The 15,353-nt window shown below is 45.9% G+C and overlaps 1 protein-coding gene across 2 annotated transcripts; it reads left to right on the forward strand.

Annotated features, from left to right (window-relative positions):
- Positions 1–837: 837 nt before the first annotated feature.
- LOC124312070 (paired box protein Pax-6-like) lies at positions 838–9,586 on the forward strand. Of its 2 annotated transcripts, none has more exons than XM_046776518.1 (5): positions 838–2,312; positions 2,965–3,480; positions 4,367–4,939; positions 5,036–5,463; positions 7,897–8,450. In XM_046776518.1, exons 1-5 carry the CDS (start codon positions 1,955–1,957, stop codon positions 8,308–8,310), a joined length of 2,289 nt encoding a protein of 762 aa, XP_046632474.1. In that variant the 5' UTR covers positions 838–1,954; the 3' UTR covers positions 8,311–8,450. The 2 variants fall into 2 exon arrangements, with proteins under 2 accessions (XP_046632474.1, XP_046632473.1); XM_046776517.1 differs by having other exon boundaries at positions 839–2,312; positions 7,880–9,586.
- Positions 9,587–15,353: the final 5,767 nt, after the last annotated feature.

A 15,353-nucleotide genomic window follows, 5' to 3' on the forward strand; every position in this document is an offset into this window, starting at 1 on the left:
TAAGACATTACTCGGTGGATAACAGTGGGACACACAGTCCAAGCAACGACCGGCCGGTAGGAGGAGGAAATCACCTGGTTATATATATTCCCCAAACTCGATTCAACAGATGTTGCGTTGTGGTGTATCAAAATGATTAAAATTAAAAAAAAAATAGAAGAAGAAAAATCGGTTTGGTGGACCGATGTGTCTCAGCAGCAGCAGCGCCGCCACTTAATATTATTATATACATTTTATAATAGAAAGACATTCTGGGCCTTCTTCTTCTATCCTCTCAAATGTCGTTAAGAGATGGCAGAATAAAATGGAGGATGTATCCAAAGAAGATCACCTGCGAGCGCGCGGACGGCGTGTGCTGCTGGCTGTTGCTCGCCTGTGTTGATCACGCGTGATGATATCCGCAGCTGCTGCTGTGTCGTCCTCGTCATCACCTGGCGTGTCACTTTCGTTTGAATCGTCAAAACCAAATGGGGAAACATTTCAAACAACAAAAGAACAAAACAAAACCAAAAAAATTGGCCATTTTTCAGCCCATAGTTCGGTCCGTTTTTATTTTATTTTTTCTGTTTTTGTTACCACAGATTTGCAGTTAGCAAATTGGTTGGTCATCACTTCCCTTTTTTTCCGCTATGTTATTATACCGTGCGGGCTGGAAAAAAGTGGTGGACTGTTTATATACTTTTCCAGGTAAAAAAAAAAAGTAACCGGGGTTCCTCTGTGTGTTCATTTAATTTGTCAGTTCAACGTCGAAATCCGTGTTAGCGCGTTTTGTGTAGTGTGTGTGTACATATAGCGTGGCTAAATACGGATGATGATGGATGATCCGCGCGGTCCCTGTATATGTTTCGTGTGTAAGCAGCAGGTGGAAAAATGACGACGGGGGGAGGAAGGTGGATAGAGATGGGCAAGGAGGAAGGATGAGAGGGGAAAAAGGAAGGCGGGTGCACAGTCGAATGAAAAAGGTAAAGCAAAAAGGGGCGGAGTTTTGGGTTCGCAGGGACACCGACACCGAAACCGAAACAAGTTTTTTATTTTTATTTTTTTTTCCTTTTGTTAAATTGTTCACGTATATTTTTGCGCTCGATTTCCGTTGTGTCACTCGATTCATTTTGTAATCCGCCCCCCGGAATAGAAAATACGAACGAATCAAAATCGACGAGAATTTGCCTTTTTTTTAAATTTTAATAATTTTTTTTTTTGCACGCCAATTATTTATGGAAATGGTGGACGGGATGGTGGCCGATCGACAGAAAGAGGTTGGAGAGCCGCCGTCGAAGGTTAGATGAAAAAAAGGAAAGAGACTCACGCGCGCCGTGTGGAGGCAGTTCTTGTTGTTTGGTTCGGGCGTTTTGTCCAGCCCATACAGCTACAACATATAGCTATATCCTCGTCCACGGACCTGATGCTCACCTGGTTGTCTCCCCTTTCTCTCTCTCTCTCTCTTACAGTATGTGTTGTAAAAAGAAGGGGGGGGGGAATAGGAGAACCTACCTGTGTTTGACAATAAAAATGGGAGGCGGAGATGGTGGGCGGCGAGGTGGGCTAGAGCTATCTCCCGCTGGCTCTGCTGCTGCTGCTACACACTATAGGTAGGTAGGTAGGTACCTATTTTGCCAGGTAGGCAGCAGCGAGCCGGGTCACACACTCAAAAGAGGAGGCGAGTGGGGCGATCCGGCTCACACGTCCACTTGTGCTCGTAGCGCTCGCATCACCGTTATTTGCTTCTTCATTTTTGTCATCTTTCGATTTTGAATTGTTTGTCAAAGCAAATTCGACTCGCTCAGACTGTACTCGCCGATCGACTCGTTTCAATATTTTCTCGTCAAACATCTTTGACTTGTAGACCAGTGCTTCATCTTCATCGATTGATGACTTTTACAAAAAAATAAATTTTCGAATTGTTTTTAGACCAATTGATTTCGGTTGTTGTTGTTGTTGTTGTTTGCAAGAGTGAATGGTTCAACTGTTCGACACGAAGGTGGAAGGCTTCAACAGTTCGGGTCAATCAACGCGAGTTGAAAGTTGGCCATCATCAGCAATCAGCAGAATCGGATCGTTATCGGTTCCGGTTTCTTCGCCCGACTCGGTTCCGGCGTCCGCCTCCGCCAACAGCATCCATCCCGTGCTGAGTCAGCCGAATAGAATGCTAGTGACAGACAGTGCGCTGATCGCAGCATCCACCACTCCGGCAGCTTCAGCCTCCGCCGTGTGGAAAATGACGGATCTTCCCGCTTCGACCGGCAGTTCTTCTCTTCCGCTCCCGGCTCATCCGCATCACCATCCGCGCCACCTCCATCCAGTCGGTGCATCGGGTAAGAAATAAAAAAAACATCTCAAAGAATTTCTGACATTGATTGGTATTTGTTCGAGCCAAAAAAATGCCTAGTACCGCCGGTAAAACAAGACATGATTACCAATGCTATTCGCACAAAAGAATTTAAAGACTTCGTGCTAAAAATTTAAATTTTCCACGTCGAAGCCGGTTGTGTATACATACCTATTTATTCCGGCTCGTAACACAAAGCCCAGCTGAGTTTGCCGACTGGCGACTGGTTTTTGTTTTTTCTTCTTTTTTGTTTAGTTTTTTGTTGACAAAATAGACGTGATCACCTTGGAGAGCGATGGCATCAGTTGTCTAGTTGACTCGATGCGACAACATTGTGAGCGCACCGATTCTAATCAGTTTGACAGAACACGAACGAGAAATATATTCAGATCAATCGGTGCTGTGCTGGGCGCACCACGTCACACAAAAGACGGGAAAATCATCGGGTCACTTGTTGGCACTTTGCTTATACGATCTAACTGTTGCTTCATGAGGTTTAATAATGAGTTAGTTGTAGAGCAGCAGATGTTGGAAAACCAGTAACTTGTTTTCGACCTCGACGTCGTATAGTGCTACGTATCTAAACCATCACGAGATCTCTTGATAATCACGACGACCGAAATTCCGTTTGTTTTCAGCTCCGATGGTCAATTTACGCGACTTGTATGCCTCGGCGCCTTCTGGTTTGCCAACCGGATTGACGGCGTCGACGGCGGCCGCCCACCACCAGAGGCTCCTCGACTTGTCGCGCTACTCGTCCGGTCTCATCCGACCGGCTTACGATCTGGCCGGACATCACCAGCAGTTTCTGGCGGCCGCAGCCGCCGCCGCCGCCCACCACCACCAAGCCCAGCAACACCACCACCACCACACCCAGCAGCAGCAGCATCATCATCATCTTCCGGCGGCGGCCATCGGCAGCGCCGCAGCCGGCGGTCTCTCCTCTTCCGCCGTCTCCAAACTGTTGGCCGCAGCGTCGGCCTCGTCCGGGCCGGCAGGTCACGGCGGCGTCATGGGCGCCCGCCCGTCGGGTATCATCGGAGGCTCCAAGCCCAAAGTGGCAACCCCCACCGTCGTCTCCAAGATCGAGCAGTACAAACGCGAGAACCCGACCATCTTCGCCTGGGAAATCCGCGAGCGGCTCATCTCTGAAGGTAAACAGAAAACCAAAAAAACCAAAAAAAAAATGACCAAATTTCCGACGTTGCTGGCTGCCCCCCGCCAAATATTGATTTGATTTCCAACTGTGAGCTTGTCGTTTAGTGGCTTCGTTTATATGTCCCGTGTGTTTTGAATTCTTTCGCTGAACTGATTTGGTTCGTGTGCGCAAAACAATGAGCATTAAACCAAGCGTTTTTATTTGCTGTTGGCTGTCCAAAGGACAAGTGACGCGGAGAAAGTCTCATCGGCTGTATAGACCTGCTGTGTGTGTGTGTGTGTGTTGCTCGGGTTTGTTCAAAAAAACGTGATCAAAGGGCGTTAATTAGGGCTGGGGAATCATGAGCGAGCACCTGATGAGGAGCCTATACACACACAGCCACAACAACAACAACAACAACTAAAAATTTGGAAAAGCGAACGCGGACTTGTGCTGCTGCGCATGTTGCGTCCGTCTAATTAAACTCTATTGTTCTCTCCCTGCACTGCCGACCGGGCTTCGTTTTGGGGCCCCCCCTTGCACCATCATCTAACCTTCCTCCGTTGATGATTTTTGTCCAGCCAAGCGTTTTTCCCCCTCGCTAATGGCGAAGGTCTTGCAACGATTTTCTTTTTCGTCTGATGGCCCACCAGCTTTAAATGCTTTGACACGCTGTCCTAATTCTCTCTGAATGTAATGAGCGATTTCTTTCGGGCCGGCCGTTCACGTTGGGGGGGGGGGGGGGAGGCGATTGTTGCAAGCTGATTATAGGCCTAAAAGGTCATTTGTGTGCCGAACCCCAATGTTTCCATCGAAGGGAAGATAGAAATGTTTTGTGTCGATCAAAGATTTGTTTTACTAACGATCCGCATTCAATTTGATTTTTGTTTCGAAAATTAAAGGTGTGTGCACTAACGGGACCGCGCCTAGCGTTTCGAGTATTAACCGCATCTTGCGGAATCGGGCGGCCGAACGAGCAGCGGCCGAATTCGCCCGAGCCGCCGGTTACGGCCTCTATTCGGCTGTTTCGGCCGCGGCTGCCGGTGCTGGCGGAGTGCCGGGACCGCCGTATCCTTTTCCCTGGGCCACTCCGCTCCATCATCACCACTGGGGACCGTCGAGTGCTGGATTGACTCCGCCGTCGGTTTCCCATTCGCTTCCGCCGGCCCTCACGACGCCACCGGCAGCTGCCAGCAGCCCTCACCGACCTCAGCATCCGCACGGCAGCAGCAGTGAGAGCATCAGTCCGCAAGCTTCGCCCATCCATCCTCATCACCATCATCAGCTTCACCATCACCAACATCACCAGGGGCTCGGTTCCCTTCCGCCCGGATTTGCCGCTTTCGCCGCAGCCGCCGCCGCCGCTGCTGCCGCCGCCAGAGAATCCGGCGCCACTCCGCAAGGATCGGCTGCCGATTCCGTCCAGGGATCCGTTTCGCCGACGGGATCTCATCGAGCCCGTCGATCATCTCACGGTAATCCATCCATTTCAATTCCAGTTGCCCTAGGCCTATAGCAGAAAATACAACGTCTAATCTATTTCCATTTCAAATGAATTGAATCCAATTTAGATTCGGCCTACGGTGGTCATCGCCGCAGTCGCAGCCCCAGCGAAAGCCGCAGCCGCAGTTTCAGCCGCAGTCGTAGTCGCAGTCCTCTGCGTCAGCACTCGGCCGATGCCGGTGCGGAAGATTCGTCGGTGCGGGCGGACAGCGTGACGCCACCTCCGTCGTCCGCTCACCATCCCGGCCGCGGCTCCTCCTTCTCCGCTTCTCATCACCCGTCGCAATCTCAGCTGTTGCAACAGCAGCAACAACACGCGGACGCTGCGGCCAGCCACCACCAGCAGCAGCAGGGGAAATTCCGCCGGAATCGCACGACTTTCAGCACCGGCCAGCTGCGAGAACTCGAACGCGAATTCGAGAAAACTCACTACCCCTGCGTGGCGACGCGCGAACGTCTGGCCAGTCAGACGCAACTCTCCGAAGCTCGAGTCCAGGTCAGTTGGCAACATTTGACTTTTTCCCCCCTCCCTGTATGTTTATGTGACGTTATAAATCATGTCATCTTCTTATAAAGAAGTCGAGTATAGATTTATAAACATGGGACATTGTTACCCAACCGATCTCGAATTAGCTTGGCGCTTTTTTTGAATTCCCCGCGGGTATTTCAAACTCTCGTCTATTTCGGGCATTTTTTTGGCCGTGGTTACTTTTTGTTTTCCCCCATTTTGAAAAAAGTTGGTATTTTCCACTCTGAACGTCCAGCCAGCGTTATCGCGATGGCAAAAGAAGAGAAAAGTCTTGCAGCGGCAACGAATGAGTGATTTGAACGAACCGATGGGATAATCAAACACACACCACCAGTCCACCAGTCCAACACCGACCAGCGCTTGTATATCAGCGAATAATGTTGTTCGAGCTATATAATGCCAACTCGTCCAGCATGCGTGCTGTGCTACTTATACGGCGCGCTATATAGCTGCCTGCTATAATTGTATATGTAAAAGAACCTGTCCGTGGACAGATCGCGGGGCGTTACAACTTGAACGAAGCCAAAGAGATTGATGACTTTTATAGACGAAATGGTCGCCCGAGTGAGCGAGAGAGGAGAAAATAAAATAAAATAAAACAATCAAGAGACGTGGGTTATATCCAGTTCTGGTGGATTGGTTGTCGACATCTATACGTCAGCGAAATAACTCGAGCATGGGTCAGCAGCTTTAATAGATTGCTCTACGTATATAGTACTTAACAGCTTTCGATATGTATATATGTATGTGTATACGCAACGGTTGCGCATTGTGATTTCCACCACACACACACACACCTGTGTCGTTAGTTCGAATTAGGAGTCAGAAAAAAAATAAAGAAGCCAAGTGGAGCCGTCGGCTATGCTATTATGGGAGACACGGACACACACAAGAGAGCGGAGAAAATAACAACCAACGCTCAAAAGCTATAGGGGGAAAAAAACTAAAACAACATTCAGCCAAAATATACTATACTAGCCCAGCTCTCTTACACCCATTTCTCGTCTGCTGCCTTTCGTTTATGAATAAGTTTTATTTGTCGAAAAGAAAAGAACATAGATACCAATGTTTTGCCGATAGAGAGAGAAAAAGAGCGCCGCGCTCTGGCCGAAGACGACGTATATATAATAGGCGATCAACTCCCAAATACAGAAACTATACGACAAGAGAGCCCCAGTTATTAGACATTATATAGTAGGATAGTAGTCGAGTAGCAGTAGTATTGCCTTCAACTCGCTCGTTCGGGTTTCGCCGAGCTGCTTTTCTATTTCGTTCCTTAATAATTCTTGACTGGTTCAAGGATCTCGTCCGCTCTCTCTTCATTTCTCACCTTTCATTCTGTCTCATTTGTTTAGTTTGTTTCCCCCCCCGCTTATATTGTTCATCAAGGTAGTATAGACGGTATATTCTAATACTGCCAGTTCTTTTCTGCTGGACAATCAGTTTGGCTGTTGTTTTATTCTATTTTTTGGGTTTCCCGCAACACCGACTGGATAACGAACGGAGAGAGAGTGAACGAAAGAGCGTGCTAAAAACAAACAGGTGGTGCGCAGTCCATTAGAGTTTTAGTAGCTCGGCAATATATATGTACATACAGAGAATGAAGCTAGGGAGAGAAAAGAGAATTATCGACATGAGAGATTCGACTGCTGAGCTATGCTCGCAGCATACCGTTCGCATAGCATTCAAACTGTTAAGATTCTTCCCGTTTGAGTGATTTGACATGCGTCGTCGTTTCTTTTTTTGATTTTGAGTTCAAACGGGAAAAACGAGGAAATAAGAAATGAAACGAAAACAAAATAGCGAGCGACCGAGCATTTGACGCAATGACAATTCCGATGTTGGAATGAAATGTGCTGCCGGCCAAGGGTATGTACAGTAGTATTACAGTAGTCACGTCGTCGCTAAAAAAGAAACAAGAAATAGATGAACAAAAAAGAGCCAGGGAACTTTTTGTGGAACGCGTTGTGAAATGCCGAGCCCCCCAGAGTCATCATCTGATCCCCCAAAAAAACGTAGCCCGCCATAGTATACATGTAAAAAGCTGTGTCAAATACCTGTATACCATCATGTGTTGTGTGTGTGTGTTTTCTCTCCTGCTGCTGCTGCTGCTGGCATGCTATGTTACATGCCAGTATACCAGTATGTACACAACGTAAGCTAGAGTCTCTCTCGTTCAACTTGCTAAGCAAATCATGTTGACGGATGATGAACTACCAATGCCGGCCAGCGAACGTTTTCGCTTGGCCTGGAATTGTTGAGTAGAAACAAAAGACAAAAAGAAAAAAGAGAAAAATATCTAAGAAAAAGAAAGAGAGAGAGACAGAACATTTGAGTTTGATGAAAGACCGTGGGGACTAAAATGGCTATATTCTCTAACCAGGTTTGGTTTTCTAACAGACGAGCCAAATGGAGACGCCACCAGCGGATGAACCTGCTCCAGCCATCGCAGCATCCGCCAGGGTCGTCGTCGGCGGGGCCGCTGGAGTCGGGCCAACCGGGCCAAACAGCCAACAACAGCCAGCAGCAGCATCCGCCTCATCAACCGGAGGAGGAGGAGGAGGAGGACAGTCTGCCGGTGAGAGTAACTCCGAGCAGGAGCCGCCAGCATCCGCCCAGCATCCACCACCACCGCCACCACCAACCAGTAGCGCAGCACCAACTCTTTGGCATCCGTGGGCAGCGGCGGCCTACGCCCGTCTCCATCCGAGCTGGATCGCCAACCAGCACCAGCAGGCGCAGCAGTTGTTCGCCGCTGCAGCGGCCGCAGCCGCCGCCGCCGGAAGAGACATCCGCCGACTCCACCACAAATGAATTGACCCGCTTTCATGATGGCGACTATTACTCGACGACGGGCGACGATGACGATCATAGCGACGACGACGGCAATTGCAGCGACAGTGAGCAAGAGAGTGACATTAGCGTCGTCAGCAGTCATCAGCACCGCCTAGAAGGAGGAGGAGAAGAAGGGCAACAAGAGGAGGCCCTCGATCTGAAAAAGACCAGGAGCACCTCTTCGCCGTCAAGAGAAGGAGCAACAACAACAGTATCCGGCCGATGATTAATGCTTACGTGTGTGTGTGTCGGGCCCAAAAGCTCAGCTGTTTTTGATGACGGCTCTTGTGCTCCCTTTGGCTGCTGGTCATCATCGGACCCGGTCCGTCCGTCGGTCTCCCTCTCCCCCCTTCTCAGCTCACTTTTTAAAATTTTTATTTGGGAAAAGATAAATCCAGTAGCACAAAACTGATGGGAAGGAATCCGTCAGCTTGAGCTTCTCTCCTCATGACAGCGCAGAATGTCCGACATGACTTTCTGGCCTCGGAGAGTTTCCAACTGACCGACCGACCCGACCCGACGACGAGCGCCTTATAAACTTCTCCTTTCAAACAAACAAAAAAATAATCATAAAAATAATAAAAATAGAATGTCGTTGATTTTTTCTTTTTCTTTCCATTTTCTTCTTTTTTCTTTTTTTTTGAATTTCCCGCCCATAATTGGGCATGTCAAAGTCGCAGCGCGCGTCCACCTTTATATAGTAAATGTTGTTTGATTCTTCTTCTTCTTCTTCTCTTTTCGTACTATTTTTAATTTCATGGTCTGTATATTTATAATATCCATAGGTGTGTGCACTGTGCAGTGTGGGTTTAATCTCCTGTTTGTTTGCAAACGCCCACACATTTTCCCGGGGAGGCAGCGTCGGCTTAAACGGCTCGAGAGACGCGAGCTTCCTTCTTATTTTTCTAAATCTCTCACGATTTCTTTTTTTATTTTCTTGTTTAGTTGTGTATGCCTTTTTTTGTTGTATGATTTTTTTTTGGTTTTGTCCGTCCTCCTTTTTGGCCATATGTTTAACAGACAATGAATCATAATGCAAGCCGAGCCATGCGGCAGCCAATTCGGCGAAATATTCGCCGTGAATGATCGACTTATTATTATGACTACCAAAACACACACAGCACACACTCGCACAGCAGTTGTATCCGCATTCGTTCGTGTCTCCAGTCATTTTGTGTTTTCCATCCACCTCCTCCTCCCCTTCCCCCCCTTTCACCTCCTCATTCTTTCAATGAAGTTAAATACAGGATTTAGACGATGAAAAGGAAATGAAGAATTTCTCGACAAAAATGAATCGAATGCCCCCAAAACGCCCCAACAATGTAGGCAATGTAAAACATCACAATAAAACTCGATTCGTCGAGTCTTGCCACATTTTTCCCGTGTCGTCCGAACCCATCCAGCGATGACGGATGGCACGCACAAATCTCTAATAGTCCTCTATATATGTACGTGATTGCGAGTCCCGACAAAAGCATACCTCCCCCGCCCGAGTCGAAACTTTGAAGTCTTTTGATTTTTTGGCTGCCTTCTGCTGACGTTATATATGTTCAATTGTTCACTCGACTTTGATTGGCATACGAGGGATGGCTACTAACTAGGATACTACTATGGACTCTGTCACGAAATCGTATAGATATCACCAGCAGCCATCTGTCGTACGTGTAATAATACACAGGGGCAGTCGCGGGAGAAAGAATAGAAGCCAGGACTATCTAGCTCCGAACGCGTCTGAAGCGACCAGCTATCCCCCGTCTGTGTTGGATAGCGACGCTGGCCGGGGCCCGTTTTGCTGACTCTGGTCACGTTCCATCGATCGACGGAACGGGCGCGCATATTCTCAAAGGCAACAGCAGCAGCAGCAGCGTCCAGCCAAGACAACGGGAGAAGACAGCATAGGCTCCTTCGTGAAAGGATGAGCTAAAGAAGAAGAAGAACTTTGAACCCGTCCATGACTCTTTGGTATAGGACAAGGGGAACCCTAGCGTAGAACATCAGAGAGTAGAACAGTTGACATTAAATAGTCTGAAGCGGATCTCATTTGGTATGCCTTCCCGTCATCATTGGCATTCTTCCCTTTTCTTTTGATTTTCTATCTTTTTTTCTTTTTTATTTCTATCCTTTCATTCATCCGTTTGTTCCCCCCAGTAATTTCATTTTTTTAAACAAGCGGCTCTGCATTTACATACGTTGTGTGTCGCAGCTCAGACCCGCGTTGTTGGCTGAGCGCCGGCGGATGACACGAGGGGCCATGTCAAGAGTGTCCAATGAATTGTACATCATTTCGCATCGGTGGATTTGGAAAGAAGGATAGAAAAAGAGAAAGAAAAGAGTCGACTATAACGTCCATCACTTGATGTGTGTGTGTGTGTGTCGGTCGCTGTGCTGTCCAAGCGCCAGTCCAAAAGGGAAAACGAATTAAAGCGTGGGAAATGTTGATGAGCTAAGAGAGGCGTCAGCAGTTTGACTTGATTTCTATACGTGTGTGCTGCAGTGTATAGATACATACACAGCTCAGACAAACACGCTCAAATAAACGGCTATACACACACACACACACAGCAGACAGCGGCCTGGCTGCTGGCCGACTGGTGGTATATAGTCTAGCCATTATATGAAGTATTGCGACGGCAATAATAAGGGCTGGTCGGGACGCGGCGTCCGAGTTTTATCGAGCGAGCGGGGGATCCATAAAAAGTGTTTACTCATTAGCCGGCCCTATTGACTATAACACTATATATAGGGCCAGGGCCTCGGCGTATAGTGTTGCGCATTTACATGTCTGATGGGAAAAGATAATCTTTATTTAAAGAAGAAGAAGAAGAAGAAGAAGAAGAAGAAGAAGACGAAGCTATAAGAAAAGAGTGAAGTCGAACGGCAACACATGTTGCCGTTTTCTTCTCTACCAAGCGCATTTTCCACACAAGATGGATGTGATGGATCGGGCACGGAGAAGATTCTCTCTCTCTCTCTCTCGGATAGTTATGTATTTTTCCCCCTTCGGAGTGGACTGGACTGGACAGGTGGACGATTTGTCACGAGCTCATACGAATGGGAGCGCTAGCTCAGCGACTGCTGCTGCTAGCTGCATCGCTTCTTTTTGTTTCGCTTCTTTCTTTCTATCTGCTGCTGTTGCTGCTGTGTTGAAGGCCCCCCTGGCGACCGGATTATTGAGCAAGCCGGCTCGCCCCGACGCGATTGGATCGCAGCGGGGTCTTTAACAAAATAAATGGGATGCGATTACAAAAGTTTTCGTTTTTTTTTTTTTTTTTTTTTTAATTTGGTTCTTCTTCTTTTTCTTTTTTTTTAAATTTCCTTTCTGGTTCGATTCAAAAGTGCATAGGGAATTTATTTCTTTATATTTTTTTTTTTGGATTGAGTTGACTTTGGTTCTTTTATTTTACACTTTCGGCGAGCAAAAGATCATTAAGGCCCCTAATATTATTATACACATTCGTTTTTTTTTTGGGTTTTTTCCGCTTGTAAGCTTCAGGAGAATGTCGATTCATTAAGGCGATCGGACCTGTCCAGTTGTTCTTATTCATTTTCACTGGATTTTCCTTTCACACCAGTTGAAAAATTCGCATCCTTCATCTCTGTCTGTTTTGCTCGACGCTGAATATGCAGACGATAGCCTGCATTCAGTCTAATGGGCAAAAATACAGGGTATACGTTTACATTGTGTATGGCTTGACTGTTATGCGAACGTATACCCGGTGTTAATATACCCATGAGTTGCCTCATCACACGCCAGCGCGCACTACAAATAAGGGGGGCCAATCTAACCGGTATAATAAGTACACCACTATTTTCGTCGCAATACTAATACAGGTTATTCCCTCTTGGTTTTCAAGAGGACCTGTTGGAAGGTCTTATTGTGGCGGTTTCGGTCTTAAGTAATAATCATCGGTGGGTTTTCTTGCAAATTTCTACTTTTATCTTGAATGTGTAACCTGATGAGACGAACTACTAGATAACTAATAATCTCGATTCGTTCTGGAGATGTCGAACACGAGTGAGAAAACTTATTATAAAACTTTATTAATCTATCGATATGTTAACCCAATTAGAAGATGGTGTCGTCTGCTTCGTTATGTTAACAAGTTTCGAAAAAGAGGTGCAAGGTGTTTTCTGATTAGTGATTAGTGAAGGATATTGATAACTAATTAACTATATCTATGGCATGACTATGGTGGACCAAACAATCATTCGTGGGAGACGTGGCTGCACGAAAAATAACACAAGAATTAACATTTAAAAAATGTAATCGTCGTGTGAACTCTGGTAGTGGCTTTTTACAGAGTAACTCTTACCTAACTTTTAAATACACTGCTGTTTACAGCAGATAAATGAAACTAAGAATACAAACAGAATGACTATGGGAGCTTATCTAGAAGAGAAAACTGTTCCAAATTTGTGTAAGTTCCTGAATAGTATTTATCGTGTAATGGCAATTAGTTTGCTCTATGTAACCTTTTCCTTTTTGCAGATACAGATTTGAGACCAGAGCCAGCCATCACAGCACAAAGTTCTGCAAGTTTTGCATGTGCTGCTATTGACCACAGCAACAATCTCAGTATCACACTTGGGTAATGATTTTCTTTACTTTTATTAACCTGTGACCTGCTATGATATTTTAATGGTGCATGACTTTGCACCCATGCAGTGTATTACATATAAACCTTAAATTCTCCTGTTTATTAACAATTAGGGTTTACCCACTGTCTCAGTTTTAACTTTTACTTCCTTGATGTTTCTGTAAATATTTTTCGTGACCCATTTTTGTTGTCTATTATTCAGATAAACAGCATCCCATTGGAGAAACTACCAATCCGAGTTACGGATCTCTTCTCCCCCTTTCTTTAAAATGTCCTCGTGTACGCCCATGTGAGTGTGGGTGTATTCACGAGGACCCCCTTTTTTTCTATCCCGCCTGGTGGATTCCAACTTTTCTGCGGCTGGAGCACTTGTGGATGCCTGGCCGTATTTCCCAGGCATAAAGGTAGGAAAATTTTTTCTCTAATCTTCCCTTTTTGACTATTTGATGACGGTTATCATAAATCAATATACATAGTACGGAGTAGGTTTATTCTTGAGCTAGGCGGTTGACTAGGATTGTTTTCTCCCGTTTTCTCTTGCCCTATATTGTTGACTCAGTTAGGGTTCATTAACTAAGTGATTGGTAGAACGACTGCAGATCAGGCTTGTTTTTTACCTCACAACTTTATGGATGAACAATCAAATTCGGAAATATTTTTCAAATTTAACACTTCAAGTAAAGTGCAACGAGAACATTTTTTTTTACCACGAAGGACTAGCCACCACACCGGCACCTTCTCGTTTCTTGTTTTTTTCTCTTTTTTCCGGCTTACAGTAATGGAGGGAAATTTCTCTCCATTAATGAAGTCGATCGATTTTTGAAAAATTTGTGATTGGACTAATTAATAGTGGTTCCCATTGAGAGGCCTATACAGCCACTAAAAAAGCGCTCGCTTGCTACAGGAAACGATGTCGATTCTATTGTCCTCCACCACTTCAGCTGCTGACTCGATGTCGATGAATTCTTGACCGGTTTGTTGTGCCCGAAACACAAAACGTCAAATTCCCCAATGGAACATTTTCTCCATCTCAGGTGTACAATAGTTTAGACAAAAGGAGATCGCAACTTCTACACTTCATTGACCGTGAATATCATCCGGAGAGCTTCTTGTCTAAGTTGCTATATCAGTCGACTCTCGATTTTTGTCCGATTTGTTTCGTTTGTGTTGGGCGCAAAAGAGAGAGAGAGAGAGAGAGAAAAGACGCGCTATTGAACACCTTCCTGTCTCCCGCCGATGATAAACATTCTACTACGTGTAATAAATAATAATAAATGGTTTTTGAAAGGAAGGACAAGAAAAGGAAGAAAGAAAAGGAGCTCGCAATAGAATGTGTATAAGCTCTCGGTTTGTTGTGTCGTTTCACAAAAGGTATTTTTTTTTATTTTTTTCAAAAGAGAAGAAGTGCTGAGAGAGGGCGAAAAGAGTGGGAGGGAGGCTTGACCGCTTGAGGTTCATGAAAGGTAATTGATCGTGCGTCAAGGACCTGGTCAAAAGAGAATTCATCACCTGACCAACGAGCAGTGACCAATACAAAAAAAGAAAGAAAAAAAGAACAAAAAAATTCGTAAAAAATGAAAAAAGATGAAACAAATTCGAGATGGTTATTTTTCTGCCATCGGCAGCTTTATTGTTTCCAATTGTTTTGTAGTATTATGTGTACCATATTTTGAAAACACGGATTGATAAATGAAGGCGATGGGCTGTAGCGCCATTTTCTGCTTCGACACGACCATCGTTATTTCACCTCAAGTGGAGAGGTGATGGCGGTTTTCGGACGTGTAAGAAAAATAAATAAAAAAGGTGGGAGGGGGTTAGAGGGAAGCATTAACGAGCATTTCCCTTGGTTTGTTTCTTGCGACGGAGATACATACGACAATAGGCCGCCGCGTCCCTGCGCAACGCAATGATGATGAGATGGCCGAAATTTTCCAAAATAATAATTCAATGCCTCGACCAATACAAACTCATTTCAAGGTGATTTGGACCCGATTGAAAGGCACGCTCGATTGGATTTGGCGATTATCTCCTTCCTCGTCAAAAGACATTTTAGGAGAAAAAGGAACAACAACAACAAAAAGAAAAGATAAGAAGCGCCCAGCCTATTCCCCGCTATTTATACACACGGCCATCCAATAGAAGGGACCGTCCAATCGTCTTGCGAGAGGTAGACGCGACTATGCTACTACGTAGTATATATTTATACAGTTTCATTTTCTATTGTTGTTGTTGGGATCAAGAGACACAGGAGAGACTCTGGAAAAAGGAAAGAAGAGATGGGGACCCGAGAGTCTTCCTCTATATGTACCTACGTGTTGTCCCGCACGCCTCATTCCCCCGCTGCTCAACCGGCTGGCGATGACTCGGCGCTCAGTACCCAAAAGTGTTGTGCCCGTGCAAAGATGAGAGCGCCCTGGACCACTG

The sequence above is a fragment of the Daphnia pulicaria genome, chromosome 8 (genome assembly GCF_021234035.1).
Source record: "Daphnia pulicaria isolate SC F1-1A chromosome 8, SC_F0-13Bv2, whole genome shotgun sequence".
Classification (NCBI taxonomy): Eukaryota; Metazoa; Arthropoda; class Branchiopoda; order Diplostraca; family Daphniidae; genus Daphnia; species Daphnia pulicaria.